Source organism: Eleginops maclovinus, chromosome 11 (genome assembly GCF_036324505.1).
Source record: "Eleginops maclovinus isolate JMC-PN-2008 ecotype Puerto Natales chromosome 11, JC_Emac_rtc_rv5, whole genome shotgun sequence".
Lineage (NCBI taxonomy): Eukaryota > Metazoa > Chordata > Actinopteri > Perciformes > Eleginopidae > Eleginops > Eleginops maclovinus.
This window is the reverse complement of record NC_086359.1, coordinates 4,509,951-4,530,389: the sequence shown is the minus strand read 5'-3', so window position 1 is coordinate 4,530,389 and position 20,439 is coordinate 4,509,951. Positions and strand designations below refer to the sequence as shown.

General features: G+C 42.1%; 2 protein-coding genes across 3 annotated transcripts; one reads left to right on the top strand and one right to left on the bottom strand.

Annotated features, from left to right (window-relative positions):
• Positions 1-959: 959 nt before the first annotated feature.
• gltpd2b (glycolipid transfer protein domain containing 2b) lies at positions 960-5,922 on the top strand. The gene is made up of 4 exons (XM_063895647.1): positions 960-1,195; positions 3,927-3,985; positions 4,131-4,309; positions 4,615-5,922. The coding sequence occupies exons 1-4, from the start codon at positions 1,126-1,128 to the stop codon at positions 5,231-5,233; spliced, it is 927 nt and encodes a 308-aa protein (XP_063751717.1). The 5' UTR covers positions 960-1,125; the 3' UTR covers positions 5,234-5,922.
• A 2,403-nt stretch (positions 5,923-8,325) lies between these two features.
• atp1b2b (ATPase Na+/K+ transporting subunit beta 2b) lies at positions 8,326-19,868 on the bottom strand. Of its 2 annotated transcripts, XM_063895974.1 has the most exons (8): positions 19,453-19,868; positions 15,390-15,518; positions 15,183-15,290; positions 13,947-14,152; positions 12,910-12,969; positions 12,656-12,682; positions 12,380-12,475; positions 8,326-11,853 (listed from the first exon to the last, which is right to left on the bottom strand). In XM_063895974.1, the coding sequence occupies exons 1-8, from the start codon at positions 19,538-19,540 to the stop codon at positions 11,689-11,691; spliced, it is 879 nt and encodes a 292-aa protein (XP_063752044.1). In that variant the 5' UTR covers positions 19,541-19,868; the 3' UTR covers positions 8,326-11,688. The 2 variants fall into 2 exon arrangements, with proteins under 2 accessions (XP_063752044.1, XP_063752045.1); XM_063895975.1 differs by lacking the exon at positions 12,656-12,682 and having other exon boundaries at positions 19,453-19,865.
• Positions 19,869-20,439: the final 571 nt, after the last annotated feature.

Sequence of the window (20,439 nt, the reverse complement as noted above, 5' to 3'; positions counted from 1 at the left end):
CGCTACCTCCTGTTTTTCGACGTGTCAGACTTTAGAATTAGACACAATCACATGAAATTCCTTCATAATTAGCATTTGGAAATCCAACATGAAATGAATATGAATCACACGGTGAAAGGACCTGTGTTTGCTCCCACTATGTTTTTGTAGATGTTTTTGACATATCTAGAATCAGATTAGCATCAGTGGACATCATTATTCCTTTTGCCATCTCAGCTAGGATAAGCTTGGTTAGACTGTGTTATTGATTGACAAACAAGGATTTGCTATCACAATGCTATTTCAGCCAGAAAAAGCAGACTGTGGAACAACATAATGTAGCTTTAAATGAATCAATACAGCTCTGGGTTGCAATACAGATACATGTAAAGACTGGGGGAAAAATATGTTTCCATTGAGAGTGTCCTGATGTGTTGTCCTCCCATTTGAACCGACACGTTTTCAGAAATTTGTGTCTGAGAGCGGTTGTAAGCATGGTGGTGCTTCTAATGGTGTGTGTGAATGAGTTATAGAGGAAGAAGGGAGAGGGAGAGGGAGAGGGGGAGGGAGGGTGGAGGGTGGTGGTGGGAGGAGAGGGAGCAAGTGTTTCCTCGCACTGACCAGGAATATATCGCATATATAGAAGATGAGTCCGGAGGAAGGGAGTTACTGGCGGACACACCGCGTTGGCTCTGCACTATCAGCAAGTGGCTGCACACAAGGCTGATCTCTGGACCCTCAGATTGAGCAACACAACAAGGAGGCAGGCAGCTCCAAGATCATTCAGAAACAAAGGCAGGGTAGAGGAGAGACGTAAATCCAAGAAAGCCAGAGGGAAAAGGAAAGAGCAACAACAGGCTGAGCTGTGACAGTGTGAGGAGGGCAAGCAGCTGTTGTCAAATAGAGTTAAACATTGACAGGGGCTCTGTGAGGTATGGTGGCTGAGAGAACTTTTTATTTAGTGTTTTGGGGAGGAGTATGAAAGATTTAGGAGGGTGAGGGGGGGTCAGAGGCAGGGGTCCGTCAGGGAGTGAGTGTGGTGACAGCCAGAGCAAGGGGGAAAGGACTCATGTGAGAACCAGAGGAATTAAAATATAGGGACAAAGAGAAGGAACAGAGCTGGCAGACCCAAAACTGGACTTCAGTATGGGTGTGAAGAGCAAGGCTGCGGCTGCTATCTTAGTCCTGCTGCTGTTCCTCGGCTCCCTGTGGCTCCGTGAGTATTTCTGTGTTTGTGTGTCCGGCTCCTAGGTTGTGCTGTTAATCTAAACAATCCCTCCCTTGTTTGAAATGCATTCACTGCATACGAGGAATGTGTCACATGGACAGGCTGCTGCTGCTGCTGCTGCTGCTGTTGAATCAAGCATGGTGGTCAGGCCACTTTCTTTTGCTAACTCTGTACGGTCGCTCACAAACCTTCACAGAAGTATCTCCATGCTAGATTTCACATGCTATTGAATTGTGAGATCACAAAGTTGCTCCTAGTATTTTATATGAGATATCAGTGACATTAGACAACGTTTCTTGTGTTCTTCTATTGCAAATTACAACCAATCTGTATATCGTGTTGTAGGAATATTTGTCCTTTTTTAAATATTTGCTTGACTAAAATGATAGAATAGCAATATGGATTTCAGCCCATGATAAAATGAAATACGTATAATACAATTAGCACTTCTATGCCATTTAGATCCATTCCTCAATGGACTGATAAGCTGTTAAGCAAAGTCCAAACTGGGACCATGTGATTCTTCTTTTCTAGCTTGGATTAAATTCAAAGATTTGAGGGATGTGAGTGAGGTCTCAGACTGAAAACTGAGCTGAAGGGGAAGTTCATTTGGGAGCATGAACAGCCAACTCCTCATAGTAATAACTCAATTAGGAATCTTATACTTAGATACGCCTATGAGTCTGTAGTGGCACACATCTCTGTTAAAATATTTGGCGACTTCTACAGTAGGAAACGGGCAAGTTAGAAATATATCTTTGATGAACGGGATTAGTTTTATTTGAACTGAATGTTTGGTTAATGGAGCAAACTATCCGAGCTATCTGACAGGCAGCTAGGGGAGCGCTTTCTACTGTCAGCTTCTGGCTGTAAGGTGGTCCGCTACATTGGTTCCTACGTGGGTGGTCTGGCCTCTGAAGGAATGACAAGAGGGCCCAAACAAAACTCAGGAACAGCTCACTTCAGTACCCTGAAGTTAGTCAGGAATATACAACATTTTGATGGAACAAGGCCTGCTGGTAAATTACAAATGATTGACAACTAAAGACCCTCATTTTTTGAAGGGGCTTTGATGCATTTGGGAGCACATGCTGAGGAAGTCAGTGTTTGACATGTTTACTTAAAGTCACAGGGTTTGCTTTGTCACTGGTTAAAGAAAACTGACCTTTATTTGCCTCTGTTGTCATCATAATCATCAACCATGTTCTCCTCCTGGGAAAATTGACTGACCCTTTAAGCTATTGTTACAGCTATGTTGTGAATTTCCACTAAAGATAAACAACAACAATTAACAACCAAGCTTCAGGAAAGAAGAATAGGCAACACAAACATTATAAAGAAGTAGAAAAACAATCAAAACGATAGATAATAACCATGTGTACAACTTCTCCAAAGCAGGAACAATGCACAACAACCATAGCTTTGTGTAGTATGATCTAAAACTGCAATGCAATTAATCAAGAAGGTCAAAAATAAACAGGGTCTGCCTTTTCATAGCTTGTTTTCCTCATCAACAGCATCACAGATCTGCCACATGACAGGGATGCTTGTTACTGGGCCATGAGACATACTCTCATCTAATTTAAAACGGGGTTAATCGATATTTTCTATAATCAAAAGTCAATGTGACACAATGGGGTCACTGTCAGACGTTAATCACCTGAATCGGCAGCCTTTTGGCTCTGTGGAGCTTTTGGGGACTTTCTCTAAGCTCACTGTTTAGACATCTGGCCTCAACTTTACTGTTTGTTCACTCTCACTAAAAAGTCCAAGCAGGAAACAAATTTTCAGTGAAAAAAGCTCTAAATTCCCGATGTACATCTGGCAGATGGAGAGCAAAACAAAGCGCTAACAGAGTTAATATTGGACTTACATTCACACGTGTCCAGAAACTCGACTTCTTCGTCGTTTTTTTGTTGTTGTTGTCTATGTCTTCTCTTCTCCTCCTTCTTCTCCTTCTCCTTCCCCTTCCCCTTCCTCTTCCTCTTCCTCTTCCTCTTCTTTTTCTTCCCATTTTTTAATGCTCTATGCCACTAAATCTTGTGGCTGGACGTCACTTTGTTAGAGAAAAGGTTGGGGACACTTCACATAAAATAACACTACTACGATAAGCACCTCAAACAATACAAAAGCACACATTTTTGCCAACTAGTGCATTTACTATGCTACGCTGCTGCAAAGCCGGAGCGACCATAGCTTTACTCTTCTCTATCCAATTATAACCCATCTTAAAGGTCTCGCAGGTCCAAACTGCACCACTTGGAAATACACCCACAGGAAAGAGTGACCAGTCCTCCAGATTCTACAGTTTCTCTTGAGCAACTAAACTCAATGTGTACAATTCTTCAGGCTATTTCCAGAACATGTGGTGGGGCCAAAACTGGCCATTTCCAGCATAACTGATGCCTATGGTGTATGTTTTTTATAGACCTAAATGGTATAGATCAGGGGAGTCCATTGTGATGACACTTTGTTTGTTCTGCCCCCAAGTGGCCATAAAAACAAGAGTTATTACAAGCTAAATGATGTCCCATAATTATCAATAATTAATATGGAAATACAAACCTGAACATTTTTAATCTGTTAAATGTACCCACAGAGCTTATATTGTCCTTGTGTCTTCAGCATTATAGAAAAACAAGTCTAAGTTTCAGTGGAAATGTATCTATGAACTTTAACAGCATCATCTCTGGTTTCTCCTCACTTTGTTTCACTGCAGACGGAGGTTTGGATTACCACTGGGATTCGTGTTTGAAGGGTTATAATCAGGTGAACACGGTAAGATCTCCTCCATAAAAGTTGATTTTGTGAAGCAGATGGCTAATTTGAATGTGGTGAATCACTTCCGCTCGCTCTCTCTCTCTTTCTTTGTCCCCCATCAACCACCCCCCACACTCACATACCTCCCTTCCCCCACTGCCAGCTTCACCAGCTGTACAACAGCAGCGGGGCCGATGGAGCCGAGGGCCCACAGGTCATCGAGGGGTGCCCGGGTCAGACCTTCCAGGTGTCGCTGCTGGTGTCCCACCTGCTGGCTGCACCCGCATACACCTCCGACGTGCTGCTGCAGCCATATCTGTCCAGCTGGGACGAGCTCGTGAGGTAAAATCAGGCCTGGGGGGTAACAGATTATTTGAATTGCATTTGATATTAAGGTAATCCAAAATGAACGGAAAGTAATCAGTCTGACTTTCTGATGACTTGACATTTTGGTACTCAGATGAGGTTAGTGATTACTTTGACTTACGTGTAAGTAGGTATTGTAAGAGAACACGTAACCCTCTCATCCCTGGGTGAAGTCATCAGATACAGAGTCTTTTACAGCCACTTAGGATGAAGTATCTTATGGTTTATGGCATAATATGGACACTGAAGATGATTCATCCTGCTCTGTGTTACTCCTCCAGGTTTATGGAAGCTCTGGGCCCGATGGTGGGGCTGATATCTAGCGAGATAGAAACCAAGACCTCTATAATCCGCCAACTGGCCCTTTTGGCAGAAGTGGACCCTGAAGCAGAGCTGGGCCCGGATATACACTCAATAAACAGGCTGGTCACAGAAGCTGGGAAAAAGACTGATAAGGAGGCCTCGGAACACACTAGTGCTTACCACTCTGTGCGCACCATGATCTGGACAGAGCTGGACCGAGGGCTGGTGAACTTCCACCACCAGACGGACTCTGGGTGTCGGACTCTCCTGCGACTACACCGCGCTCTGCTCTGGCTGAAGCTCTTCCTGGAGAAGCTGTCTGAGACACCGGTGGCTGGCCGGTTGAGGAGCCCCTCAGAGCTTTGTAGAGAGGCCTACCAGAGCACCCTCGCCAACCACCACACATGGTTTGTCCGCAAGGCCGCAGACCTGGCCTTCATCGCCATGCCGGAGCGGACTTTCTTCTTCAGGCTGGTATGTGTGCAGAACCAGGAGGAGCTAAGCATGTTGCTCAAAAGAGTGGTAGGTTCCTTGGGAGAGGTTTATGACAGGACGCAGAGTGCCTTGGAAGAAAATGGCATGCTGGACTTGCCGTAGAAAAGCAAATGGCTGTGCGACTTGAACATATTTGCACTGTCTTCAAGGTATACTGGGCATCACAGCTGGTGTCAACATAAATGGCCTTTACTGCTGGAATTCATATGTGCCATATTTTTCCTCCAAACCAAAGTACTGCGTCAACAATCAACTGATACTGAAAGTGTGTTTGCTTTCCATCTGTGGACATTCCTTATCATATTTTATGAGATCACATCTCGACACCGTAAAGCATTTTTAGGGCAGCTGATGACGCGTTCCGGCTGGCTTTGAATGATTTAACCACTAGAACCTCTGTTCAGCTTATGATGTGCTTGAGATCGTCACCGGGGGCTGATTTTGTAATTTATTGATTTGTCTGTTTGTGCCAACCCCTGCCCACATGAATTCTTTCTTTTTTACATTGAGAACATTATTGAAAATGACTGCTGTTTTTACTGTAGATAATGCTTGGTGATTTAATATGCTACCTCAAAAAACTGACTAGGTCTAGCTGCCTTGTAGCCCTTAAATCTGGGACCAATCTATCCTGATTAAAGAGGTGTCACACAACAAATCAACAGGTGCTGAGAAGAGGACAAACAGTGCTGAAATGCGACTGTAGTGTGAGTGTGGAGAATTGATTGTTCCTGTTTTATATTGTAAATGGTTGAATGATGTTCAGAATGATTAAATATCTTTATCAAAAAACAAAGGATGAAGAAGAGAATCTGGTCGGCTTTTTTCTGTGTGGTCCAGTAATGTGACATTTAAATGCCACTGAACCGTGCAATGATTCCTACCGTCCAGCAGAGGCTCCACTGCTCTGCTGCACACTAATCTCCATTTTCCCAACATAATGGTGGATATAATCTGCTCTGTGTGAAAAAGGATAGGTTCTTTCTGAATACAGATGCTCATAATTGCACAGAAAATTATATATTTTATGAATTTTATATTTAAAAAAAGAAATGATCTGAAAAATATAAATGGATTCTCTATTTTTTTAGGGTTATGATATGTGGAATTTTGAACATGGAGAATTGTGTGTATGTATCGGTCACCTACGCTACTCTTGATCAGACTATTTTAAACCCACAAATACCTCTAATGCCACGTAATCCCCTGGCTATACACCTTTCGCTGAACTGTGCTCAGTCTTTCTAAGGAGGAGACGGTGAAGACAGGAGGGATAAGGATAGTGCCTGAGGCCGCAGGAGTGAAACGGAGAGAGGAGGGATGGCTGAAGGTCAGCGAGAGGAAGTGCACCTCAGCTGTAATCTCGTCAAGCAGCTGGAGGCAGAATATAGTAAAGCAAAGTCCTAAAGGACGAAAGAACAGCCCAATTTAAAACTGAATTCACACTGGGATCTTTGACCTGTGATGTGTTCGGAGGATGACATGCCGCTCGTGGTATTTCCACTACGTACTCCCTTCCTCTCATGGGCAGTTCTAGAGGGGGGGGGGGGGACACATGTGCCAGTGTCCCTGGAATACTGACTTTTGACCCCTCTGAGGCCCCCCTCATAAAGAGTAATCTATGATAGTGGTATTTGTGATAGCGATGTGCTGCAACCTTGGCTAAAGTTCTGTTTTTCAATCACTGAATTATTGAAAATTGTCACTGAGTTAATGAAACTAATGATGTTACGAAAAGAAATACCAACAAATGTTGAGAAATAAAATAAATAAGTGTGGCTGCATAAATAATACTTATAAGTATTACCCAATCTGCATTTAGTTTCAGAAGGGGGAGGACAGTGCTGCAGACTGTATAATTTGGACGTTGTAGAGTCCTGTACTCGTGAACACTGCATTTGTCTCCTTTGTCCCACATTGAAAAACATCCTTGCCCCGTGAAATTGATCTAGAACCGCCACTGCTTCCTCTTGTTAAATAAAGTGTAGATATTATTATTACTTGCATTACTAACCAGGGGTGGGAGAAGTACTCAGATCTAGTACTTGAGTAAAAGTAGAAGTACTCAGATCCTGTACTTGAGTAAAGTAGAAGTACTCAGGTCTTGTACTTGAGTAAAAGTAGAAGTACTCAGGTCTTGTACTTGAGTAAAGTAGAAGTACTCAGGTCTTGTACTTGAGTAAAGTAGAAGTACTCAGATCTTGTTCTTGAGTTAAAGTAGAAGTACTCAGATCTTGTTCTTGAGTAAAGTAGAAGTACTCAGATCTTGTTCTTGAGTAAAGTAGAAGTACCAGAGTGTAGGAATACTCTGTCATAGTAAAAGTATTCTAAATGTTCCTCCAGTGAAAGTAGAAAGTACTCTCATCTAAATGTACTTAAAGTAGCGACAGTAAAAGTAGTCATTGTTTGATTGGTCCATTTCAGAATAATATCTCTGATATGTTTTATAATGATTGATCATTAAAGTGTTCTCAGAGCTGGTAAAGGTGCAGCTAGTTTGAATGGCTTTGTATACTGCAGGGTAGCTGCTGGATTTACTGCAGGTGAACTAAAGTCTGATTTATGAGTTGATTATATTTCATATCATTCATCCAAGTCTGCCTAGCAACTAAAGGTAGTAAATACATGTAGTGGAGTTAGTACAAGGTAGCATACAATGGAAATACTCAAAATTGTACCTTAGTACAGTACTTGAGCAAGTGTACTTTACACCTCTGTTACTCACACACAAGAACACAGCATGTGCCAGTTGAGAGCACGGGTAAACTCAGGAGTTCACTGGTGCTGTAGGCCGAGGATTACAGAGAATGAGATTACATTAGATTACCCGACGCTGCTTTTGACATGGACTAGTTTATTTTTCTGTCCCCTTTACAACAGCCCTACTACATCTGACCTGACGCTATATCAGATCACGATCATTGCGATAGTAATGCTGTCTGTCTGACCATATTAAACGTTGTCTATTGTGTGTTTTGGAAGAGGCATTTCACTTCATATGAGTGTGAGGAGGTGGAAAGTATTTTACTGTATATGTGCAAATACCAGTTTGTTGGACCACTGATAATTTGACTACGTTTTCACTCAATCAAAGGATCCACATCACCATCTTTGCATCTGAATTATATAACTCCCTTCTCTCACCTGTAGGACACCAAAGATGACAGAGACAAATAATGAAGGGTGAGTCTGAGTTCCCTTAAATGACATTTATTTATTTCTCTATCTTGGTTTGCAGTAAACATGAGCAAAAATGTACATACAGTAAGAGCAGAAAATAAAGATCCGGAATATAATTATCATCCTTTATGGGGCGAGAGTGTCTCGACAAATTTCATGAAATACTTACACCACAGTCTTAGGCAAAAGTACGATTTAAGACGAGGGGGTTTGGGGAGGGAGGGGGATGAGGTTTGTTATATTTAATCACAAGTAGTTTATTCTCTCTGACACTTTGCGTTGGACCGGGTTGCAGTTTTGTTCTGAAGGGTTTCTGGGTTTGCACTTGAGAGTTCTCTGAAGGCAGATGTTGTCCCTTTAACGTTTCATTCCTTATGTTCAGAAAATGTTGCAAGCTCTATGATCTCAATTTAATTTAGAAAGGACTGTGACACAAAATGTTCCTATGTTAAAAAAACAAATCCCTTCTCCAACCAAGCTGTTATCATTTCGCCTTTTGTTGAATTAAATGCTAAACACCTGTCAGGTATAGCTCCCACGTCATGATACAATCCACGTTTATACATTCTCTCCTCTTTACAACAAAATAGCAATAAAAATACTCTTTTTTTTCTAAATAAAACAACAACTTTGTTTGTAATATTCCATCACCATATGCATGCTGGCAAAACTGCCTGACTGCAACATCCTGTTCTTCTTCTTTGCTTTTTGATGAGCCTTTCTAAGAAATACATCCACACGAGAGACTAAATATATTGCTTTTTGAGGACATCTCCAAATGAAAAAAAACATAAATGGAGATAACAGGAAATAACATTCTGTGACACTGGGGGACATCAGTGTCTGTCCACCAGGAGGCACTGTTACGTTGTAGTGAGACACGTTCCTTTTGTGCGTATTATTATGATGATATAAGAGCAGGCCTTTATTATATTACACAGGGTGTTAACCCCTCCACCTGAATCCCACTGCAGAGGATATGTGATTGCAAATAAATCAAATTTTAACTGTCATGAAGTTCTTTGGTTGAAGAGCTGATCTTCACATGCACATGAGTGAAAACACAATGTCCAATTTGGCAATGAAGCATTTTTTGATTGATCGATTTAAGAATGATTGGGGGTAAAATAGCGATTGAATTGAACCAAAAAATGTTGAAGAGTCCTTTGACATAAGGAGGAGGAGCAACAAAGTAGGGTAAAGAAGTTGAGCGTGCCTGCTCTGGATTATCTAACCAGATTAAGAGATTACAGTGAAATTAAGTAAGTGTAGCAGGAATGCCAGAGGAGAAATACATGTGAAATGTTCAGTGGACAGACAGAGAAAGCTGGGGGGAGGGGGGTGGGGCGGGGAGTGAGCCTCAGTTGGTGCACATCCTTCATTATAAATAACCTTTTCAGATACAGATCTTTTATATAATGAGTTCCTATTTCAACCACTGTGCCGAGAGAAACACATTGCTCTGAGAGGAGTGGTGGAGTCGAGCCAGGCCTTAATGTGAGTGAACAGATGCCTGCGTTCCACATTTGCAGGATTGCTGCGATATGTAGCCAAATTAAGTGACCGAATTTCAAAAGCATGACGGCACAGATTTAGCCAGCCAACATTTACAGGTGTCTCTTACAAATGCCTTTACTGCATAATGAAGGAATGCACGTTGAGTAAACAGCACCATATTCAGGATCACTCTATGCTTTTTCAACAGGTTGGTTGTTTGAACTGGTTGTCTAGTTATCATTATGCCTTCAGACTGATTCATACAGCGGTGGGGGGGAAGAAAATAACAAGGAAATCTCCAGTGTTGTCCGTTTCCCTACAGGACTATAAAACAAAACTACCAACTCACTTATTATTCAAGACTCTAATTCAAATCATTTGTAAACTATACATTTCGATACCCTGGATGATATTTAATAGGATGATAATGGGTGAAAAAGGGAACAAAACACAGACTTTCTACATCCTCCAAAACTGTACAATAATTAATTCAAAGCACACTTGCAGTGTAAATCAATACAAAATATGACAATCGCATCTATTTCTGATACATATGAAATAGATGCAATACACGCACAAAAAAAAACAACCTTTCTAAATATTCAGAGTCAAAATAGAGACGCAATAAAATGGCTCTTGGTTTAGCTTTAGGAACAAAATGAGGATAAAATGATGTGTATTTCATTTGATATTCAGGTGGTCGGATCGGAATTTGTTGTTTTTCGTCAGACTACGATGATGCTTTAAGACATGTGAAACACTGATGTCTCCTTTTGTAATTAACTTGACAACAGCGATGTCGATATGAACGCTCCCAGCCACACACACACACGTGAACATACTCCTCTTTCATAGAGATCAAACAACCGGTGTGAATATCAAATGATCCAAAGTAATTATCTATCAATGGAAGTCCTCTCACCCGAAGAATGGACTCAAGCATTCATAATGTATGCCACTTAATGAATATTGCACATTGCATGCAACTTCCCGACCTACGGTATGAAATGAGACCTGTGAACGGAGCACACACACATACACACACACACACATGCACAAACACACGCACTCTTAAAGGTTTTAACCTCTCCTGTAACTCCATTTTTTTTTTAAATGTTGGAGATGCGTATCTTACAGAATGTTGTTAGCGAAACACACACTTGCCGTGTGTAAGGTTTTAGTAGATTACAGTGTGGCCCCTCCTGGTGGTTCGTGGTTTTTTTTGTAACCTTAGTTCACACTTAGCAGAGAGGTGGTGAGACGTAGGGGCCTCCTGCCCTCGTAGCACACTTAAGACAGTACACACATGCAAAATGGCTTCATCTCTGCATCCACCCGTTGAGATATACGCGAGTCTGTTGGATTATTCTTTTAAGTGCAACAAAATAGACGTACTAATATAAGGTTATGATACCGTATAAATACTGTGTGATATACACATTTTGTATTGTAATTTGTGTATATTGGTATATAGAGGGGTACTCTATAAGGGGGCAGCAGGAGGGGAGCAGCAGTAAAGTGTTAATGTTGCTGATCCTTTGCAAACTTTGAAAACACATGTTCACATTCTTTACATCCCCTAGTTTGTCATGCAGTATAAATAGACGTCACCTCAAACTAATTTACAGAAAAGAAGTCATCCCAAAGCTCACAGACAGAAATAATGACAGGATTACCACCCTTTTATTCTCGCCCCATCTCATCACACAACTGGACAAACAATTTCCCCGCCCAAAAGTTGTTTTTGGGGAGGAAGGGGTTGTAAACAAATTCTACAAAGGGTGTGAATACTGAGATTTGTTTCTGTGTATGTGCAGTGTTGCAGAAAATGAAGGAAGTAGTTTTCAGGAGAGGAAAAAAAAAAAGGTCAACCTAGATAATTAGATAGTGTTGATCCTCAGCTTGAAAGACACTCTTCCGGCAAACTTGTCTCTTTCACTTCCAATGGGAATGTTGTTGGCGTTGATCCTGCACTCGATGTTGACGTCTTCATTGGTGGTAATGTTGAGGAACTTGACGGCAACCAAAGGCTGGGAGTAGTTCACCTGCAGAAACAGACCCAAGGGGGCTTCTTTAAACTCTGTCTCGTTCATCTTTAATGAGCCGACTGGAGATGATTGCTTCAGCCAAAAAAAGCTCGGGGGTAATGTTACTAAAAAAACTACAGAAAGAGCATTTATTTTTCCTTTGTGAGCTGTACTGTTCTGTAGGCTACTACCTTAAGGGTGACTCTAAACACCCACTGCCTGAATCTGCTTTACGGTTTTCACTTTCTTTGGTTCATTTGTTCTTTTTTTAATTCAGCATGTTCTTAAAATAGTGTGTGTGAGCACTTTTCTGTCAGCTCAGATTAGATTTCTGCTTCTTTAAACTGTAGTACGTGCTCATGTGTTTCATTGATGGTGTATAGGCTGCTGCTGCTTCCTATATGTTGATGCTTGTTTTCTTCTTGTATTTATTTACATTACATTTCATATTGAGGTAAAACAACTAGTAAGTGTTACAGGATACACTTCAACATTTCATTTCTAAATGTACCAAGGTAAGTATGGATTTGGGGCATGATCTTACCTGAGCTTTCTTGCCATAGTAAGGGTAGTACATAAGGTTGAAAGTGCCATTGGGAGGGAAGTACAGCAACTCGCCAATTTTTTCACTGTCTTCTCTCTGCAGGGGGAGGGGGGGGAACAACATCATGAGAGGCAGCCAACATATATTTAGGAGGAGACAAGGTGAGCCTACATTATATCCTTCTGTAAATCTAAAACAAACATCTTAACACACCTAGCATCTTCACTACTGCTATTAGTCTAACGTCTGTAAGCGCAGGTCACATCCCGTTCTTACCCATTCATCTTTGCCAATTTTGTATCTCTGAGAGTGAGCACATTGATGAAAAAAAGAGGAGGAACATGCACAAGTGGTGTGAATGACAAAATGGCATGCAGTACAGATATGATAGATGAAATGATATACAGGACATTAAAGGGAGCGAGATGAGCGATTGATGGCACATTGCAGATGACAGTGAGGCACGACTGGGCTGAAGTCCAAATGGCTGTGTGAAGCCTTTCATTGTGGAAAGAGTGAAAAGGGATTACCTTTGCGCCACAGGTGACAAACGGAGCCTGTCCATCCTTTCCTGGCAGCATCCCGATCACCTGGTGGGACAGAAACACAGCACGTCTCCAATGTGCTCTCATTTCAACACAAAAGTGCCAGAAATAAAAGGGAAATGCAATACCCAATGACTATGGTTATTGCTGTACCTAATTAGTATTTTCATTATCAATTTATCTGCTCATTATTGACAGGATTACTACTTTTGGTTAAAAAAAAGGGGGAATTGGTATAATGTCTCAATCTAAAGCTTGTTTTGTTGGTCTCAATACCCAATGATATCCACTTTTATATGATATTTAAAAAAGTAAGAAGTCTCCATAATGAGAGGGTGAAAAATAGGATTTTCTGAGGTTTTAAAAAAACATTTGAATGCTTTTTATGTACTGACTTTGTTGTCCACAGATGCTGTTTGTGTATATTACAAACTCCAGTTGTTATCTAAAATATAAATCGAAATAAAACAAAGAAAAAGGCTTTATCATTATGCCTTAAATGCCTTTAATCGGTCATCAAAATATTTCCAGATTATCTTTCGGGTTAGTCCCTATGGATTAGTGCATTCATCACTGCAGATCTAATGACATTGCAGCTGGCGTCTTATTCTTAATGCGATTATCGTTTTCCTTTTCAAAAGTAGGCTATAGGATAAATGCGATAAAATGCTAAATCTCAATTTCAGTTTCTTTTATGTGAAGTAATAAAAAAAGCAAGAAATCTCCATAATCTGCCCTTTTCAGATTAATGCATGACAAACAAACCAATAATAAATCGGATTTTTATCGAACACTTTTACCATAGCTTCTTATTTTATATAATAATGTTTATGTACTTTATTTTAAATGGGTCACAACACGTGGATTAATCATGGTAGCTACACTCATCTCGATACCGGCTTTCTTTATTCTGACTGGGATTGTCTTTCTTCCCCCTTTTTTTTCAACCCAGTTTCATTATCCCCATGTCTCCTAGCAACAGCACCCCTCCCCCCTTCCTCTTGATCCTCTCTCCTCCATACCCGGTTCAGCTTGATGATGATGCACGGCCTGCCATCCTGGTATCCATAGTAACGGTCATTCACTCCGGAGCAGTCCTCCAGGATGGTGCGGTTGAACTGACAGGAGCGCTTGGGGTTGTTCTTCACCTCGCCGCTGTCCGCCTGCTCGAAGTACTGGTCCGGTTTGCACTCGTTGTTCTTCTCCGCCTGGATCGTGTTGTTGTAGGCTGCAGGGGGGAGGGGGAGGGGGAGGGGGAGGGGTTATTTTGTGCGTAAAGCTCATAGACTGTGGTAAAGCTGCATTCAGACGACACGCGAGTACATTTATGTGCGCTGACTTTGCCGTTGTGTTTCTATGGAGACACCGGAAGTGCTAACCTATATAGCCTACGAGGTGTTTGAGTGCTACCGCTACCATTCAAAGGGAGTATTGTACTTTTAACCTCATTACATTTACGCTGAAGCTTTATTACCTTATAGATTCAGCAGCGGGGGGGTTATTTTGTGTGTAAAGCTGCATTCAAACGATACGCGGGTACATTTATGTGCGCTGATGCTGCCGCTGTGTGTCTATGGAGACACCGGAAGTGCTAACCTATATAGCCTACGAGGCGTTTGAGTGCTACCACTTTATACCTCTACTCCGCTACCATTCAAAGGGAAATATTGTACTTTTTTTTACCTCATTAGATTTACTTTGAAGCTTTAATACTTTAGAGATTCAGATTTGCACAACACACAACTTTAAAAAATGATGTTTTGATGGAAATTAACCAAAACTAATGAGTAGAAAGACAGTTCGAAATACATTTTACAGTTCCAGCACCTCTGATGCACCTCTTACCCTTTTAACTACCTCGATGTACATTTTGACAATCATATTGAGATAGTTTTACTTAAGTATCATTCTCAATGCAGTACTTTTACCTGTAATTGAGTATGTTTACACTGCTTTTATCCAAAGCCACTTATGATACATGCAATAAACCCTAAAGATCATAACAAGAAAAGATCAGCATTGGATTCAAATGGTCTCAACTCTTCAAGTGATACTATATTTACTTTTTAATGGCCAAGGTACAATCGAAATAGGTGGTTTGCAACGAAAGATATGCAGAATATTTCCACCACTGACTAAACCAAAGGCAATCTCCAACCGACTGTAAAGCAATAATCTCTTATTGGGTAAAAAACAATTCATGCTCGATAGCTGGATAATCCACGGTAAGCTTTTAGCGGTGGAGAGGCCACACTTACGTGACAGGAAGTTGTCCAAAGCCTGAGCGTACAGGTCCCAGCTCTCGGTTTTCTGGATGTTGTAGACGATCTCATAGGTCTCATCTGCTTTGGGTCTAATCACCATACCTGTGAGAGACAGTGGAGGGTGGGGGGGGGGGGTGGAAGGGTCAGGACACCGAGCCACGGGACTGTGATCACAACGGATGTATCATTAGTTTACCGCACCTGGCGTGGAGAGCCTGTCCTGCCAGGTCGGCTTGTGGTCATCCAAGGTCTGCAGCATGACGTACATGGTGAGAGTGAACATGCCGGCCAGGAAGATGTAGAAAACTAAATAGAAGAGAAGAATAAGACCTGTAGACAAAGAGACAGAGGAGGGTTGTGTTAGTCGTATACAATATCAGGGAGACGTTATTACTTCCTGAACATTTCTTTCATTTTCAGGAGGAATTCAACTGTGAGGTATTTGTACAGTTTCAAAAATAAGAGATTTATGGTGAATAGTGAGCGATCAAACCTCCAATCAAATTCAGTTTCATTACATTTTTGAACATGTAAATTGGTGTTTGTAGAAAAGCACAACACTGTCGAAGAACATAATGTAATTGTTTGTGATGTAATTGTTTTCAGGAGTCTTCAGCCACATGGTGACCCAGCCTTTCATGTTTTATAATGCATTATGGAAAGAACTGTGACAGTAATTGCTGTATCTGGACGTTTATTCAATACCCTTGGTGTGCAGGTGGCAGTGCACTACAATGAAAGGTTTTCTATTTGATTTAAGGCTACTTCCGGCTGACATGGCTGAGACCATTTCATAATTAATTCATAATAGCACAATAATAGTAAGAGTTATCTTACATGCGAGTAGATAACAGCTGATTGTTATTAAATGTTGCCTCGGTGGTGTGTGTCAGCGTGGTCACTTTCTGACAAATAATAGTCACAGGAGGCAAGTTAATCCTCATTAAACCCGGCGTCGCTTCGCCCCATCTGCCTCTCTCCATCCCACTCACACATGAGTCCTTTAGGTGCTTAAAAGAATTAATGGTGGAACACGGCTAAAACAATCTTGTTGGGTTGATTTCCTCCCATCGTTGCGTCCATTAAAGCAAGATTAAAAGGCGGCTCTCTGATCGATTTCATTATAGAGTTTCCCTGTCCATGAGGAGAGGGGGGGGGCAGTGTGATGACAGAGGGGGATACAGAGGAGGGAGGACAAGGATCCCCTGGAGACCTGAGCCACAGGGTCAGGAGATTACATGCCATCATAGCCTCGGGCCTATTTCATGTAAGAAGACTGTAGGGATAAGGTTACATTAGAAGAAAGTAGGGCTGCCACTAATGCCTGTTTTTCTTTTATTCATTTGTTTTTTTCTGATTATTCATCAGCTGACATTTCTTGATTGCCTAAAACCACATTTGTTTTAAATGTGCATGACCCTTCGAGGAGCTTTTTCCTCATTTAAAGAGAAGGCTTGTTATTTTTATATTTATGAGTAACAAAAGGCTTACGTGACTTGTTTAAAACATTACATTGACATTTCCACACTCTCTAACTGCTGTATTGCTCGAGGAATCCTCTCTGGAAGACCTATGGATGTGATGGAAATACTTTTGCAGCAGCTGTTTGCTCCCACCTCAGGTTATTCGGTCTACACAGAGAGGAAAACATAAATAGCCCTTTTCTGTATGACACATCCTTAGTTTTTAAGCATAGACACCTGAGGCCCTGCGTTGTGTAGCAACAGAGCGCCCTGACCCCAGAGCCTCTGCTGGACGGCCCCCAGCGTGGAACTCACTGGCTGTCAGCAGGCGCAGCATCTGCCTCCCAAACAGCCAGGCTCACAGGAATCCACAACAAAATGTCAAGGTGGAAGCTGCTCCACAGGGGCAATTACAGAGGATAATTTACAGCTTGTGTGTGAGTGTTCTATCCAATTGTTCCTGGAATTACTCAAATTGAAAGTAAAAGGCAGAGAGCATCCCATCTGTCATGTAGAAAAGAACCAAGCTGAGTCATTAAAAATAAACAGAGGCCCCGGACCAAGCCTGAGGCACTACAGCGGGGGAGAGAGTAGCATCAGAGATACGACGTGACAAAATAAAGTGTTTGAGTGTTTTTTTCAGGTCATACAGAGGGGATGTTGTGCGAACTGTGAATATGACACCTCCTGCGGGAGAGTGGATGCGCACGCGTGCATATGGGGGTCAATCGTGCAGGCAGGGTGGCTTTCCCCCTGGCAAAGAGGGTGTTAGGTTCTCATGTCTGCCCTCTCAGTCCACGCTGATGATGGACGCTGAAGCTTCTCTCTTTCACCTCGGTTTTGTGTTCGCAGACGACAGTTGAAAGCAAGGAACAAAAGGCCAGGCCGGGATGGCATCCTGTCCTTTCTTCAGCATTAAGGACAGCAGGTGTCTGTTTCCTTTCAGAATTAATTAGTGGGCCACAGCTTTGTAAATTGGTGATCAAACAGATCAATGAAATGCTCTGGAGATGGAATAAATAGCTCTGCGCTGTGGATCTTTTAATGTCAATCTGTTTATAATCTTGTATATGGTCAGCCATCTTACACAGCATCAAGGTTCTGTTTCCCATAAGGCTCCATCAAGGCTCCTACAGCGAAAGCCTTTTGTTGTTTCTGGAAAGTGGGAGGTGCAGAATACTTCATTAGTGCTGTTTTAAATAAAGTAACTGTTTGGCCATGCATGCCTAATGTCAGCGAGTGACATTGTAATATCAAAACGCAGGAGTGCACAGTTTTATCAAGGCTATTTCTATATCATTACAGCTCTTTACACAAAGCAGAACACAAATCTGTGTTTCATCTTCAAAGAAGGCTTTGATCTGAGGCTCTGCACGTACATTATACTGCATAATTACGAGTGGGAACAGCCCATTTGCCTTTTAAAAGAGACTGGCAACCTGACTAATGTAATCTTGCCTATTTTCTCAATACATGTTGATAAAGTGGGCATGCAAATGTGATGTATTTGCTGCAATGAAGTCAGACAAGTGTAGGTACAGTAGGTGTATGCACCATGACGAGAATGGCGAAGGCGAAATGCCAAGTTTAGCAGACCTACAAGTAGTGGCTGACTACAGAAATAGCCTAATTAACAAGCCTTAGAGAGCACAGCTTAAAAAGGCCACCAGACCTCAATGCACCTGGGACGCACTGAGCTGGATTAAGTCGTACACTGCGGGAGGATTTCAGCAGAGGCAGCTATAGCTGGTGATTCCTAACACAAGCACTCAACGTACATTGTCCATTCACAACCAGAATACCACTGCCAGTAAAATCACTTTATTCCAACCACACGCACTAAACTAAAGTGTGGCTGAGACGCTGTGTTAAAATCAAAAAATGGTATAAATTCCTGAAAGTGGTTTACTTTGCTAGAGCCTACCCCGTGAATTGATACCTTTCCCATCAGCCAATGAAGTCATTAGATTAGGATTAAATTCCTCCCTGATTTACAGTCACTGGGAGGGGCCGGGCTGGTGGTGATACAAATAGCTTTTGGCCCTCGGCTTTACCCAGATTAAAATGCTCCAATGTCATTAGAACAGAGCCATATGCGGCCCTATCATTTCATGAATCTTTAGAATAAATGCAGGCTGCTCGTTGCAGAAAGGAGGACAGTGTATGTGGCAGAGTGTTGGATCTTCCTTTCAAAATCATTGGGGGGGGAAAAGCCTGAAAAATGAATGACATCATGTTGAAGGCTCATTAGATAAAGCTGCAGGCGTGCAAACCTTCTTTAACTTCAGCAACCCCATCTAAAAAGTCTTATCCGCAGAATTCATAATAAAGCTGTCTAAGGCTTTCTTGTTGTTTCCAAAGAGGGACGCAGCTGATGGTGTGCACTTTGCAACAGAGTGGAACCTGTTTCAGCAGTGCTGCAGTAATCTGGTTGATTCAAAATGGGAAATAAGTACATATGCCTCCACCCCTATGCTGGGCGCATTGCGCAGTGAAAGCTGTGCCATAAATTAATAAATAAAGACAGAAAGGAAGGCAGGCAGGATTTTTCCCTTGCACCGGCTTCCACGGGAGCAGTGCCGCATTCACATTCCAGCACCAGGCATTAGTGGACAGCGACAGGAAACTCATTACCTTGGGGGGAAATAACTTGCGTGAAATTGATATTACAGTTATACACTTTCATTTCTGAAGGAGTCCCCTCTTGCAGCTTAAGAAAAGGCTTTAGAGACTCTGCCTAAGACCTGTTACAGAGCCAAGGGACCGTGTTTGCTGCATTGCTGTAGCTGGACACTACTTACCCCAGCTGCTGGCCGTCCTGCCCAGGAACTCCCTCGTCCTCGGGTTCCATACATACTCCTTCCACGAGTTGTCTCCATCCTTTGCCATTTTGTCATACAAGTTTGGATCCCAAAGCTCTAAATAAACGCGGCCTAATTCAATAAGGCGCCGGGTTGTTAGCAATTAAGCAGAGAAGCACCAAGGCTATGGAAAGCAATTCAACCGCGCACGGACGCACGAAATGAATGGAAATAAAGGCAAAACGCTACTGTGGTCTATCTGATAACAGAAAGATGGATGGTTACAGCAAAAGGAAGCGGTCCTTTACACTCCAGCTCAGACCTAGTATCTGCCCTCCCCCCCAGCTCTTGTCTGCATGCCGCAGAGTTTTGATGAGTGGTGCAGAAATCTAGTGATACTGCGGTAAAGCTCTCCCTCCGCCTCTTTCTACAAGCACCCCCACCCTCGCTATTCCGCCCGACGGGTAGATCTGCTCCCTCCTCCTCCTTCTCCTTGTCCTCCCTGGCCAATCAACTGCCCTGAACAACCACCACCCCCTCGCAGTCCCGACGCATGACAGACAACCGGTCAGTGCACATCGCGTGGTGTCTGAAGGCATCCTTTTATTGGATGTGAGGCCTCCATCGTCACGTCCCCGAAGATGAAAACCACCATCCCTCTGATATGCCCCAAAGGACCCTGAAGTGTCCATGATAAATCGAATTCCCTATTGTTGCATTGTTATCAAACAAGGACTCTATTAATGATGGCCTATTTCTACATCGAGCTGGGTCAGATGTCATAGAAGCCTCTCAGAGGGGTCTTTTCGTTATCGTCACAATAAATGATAATTAATACAAACTTACTGCAATATTGGATTTGAAGTAGCTTTTTCTAAAACATATAATAGTGAAATTGTGAAAGCAAATTGGCTGCATTTTTGCATCCGATGCTACATGTTAGCATTAGCTGCATATAATAAAACTTTGCCATTATAATAAAACATC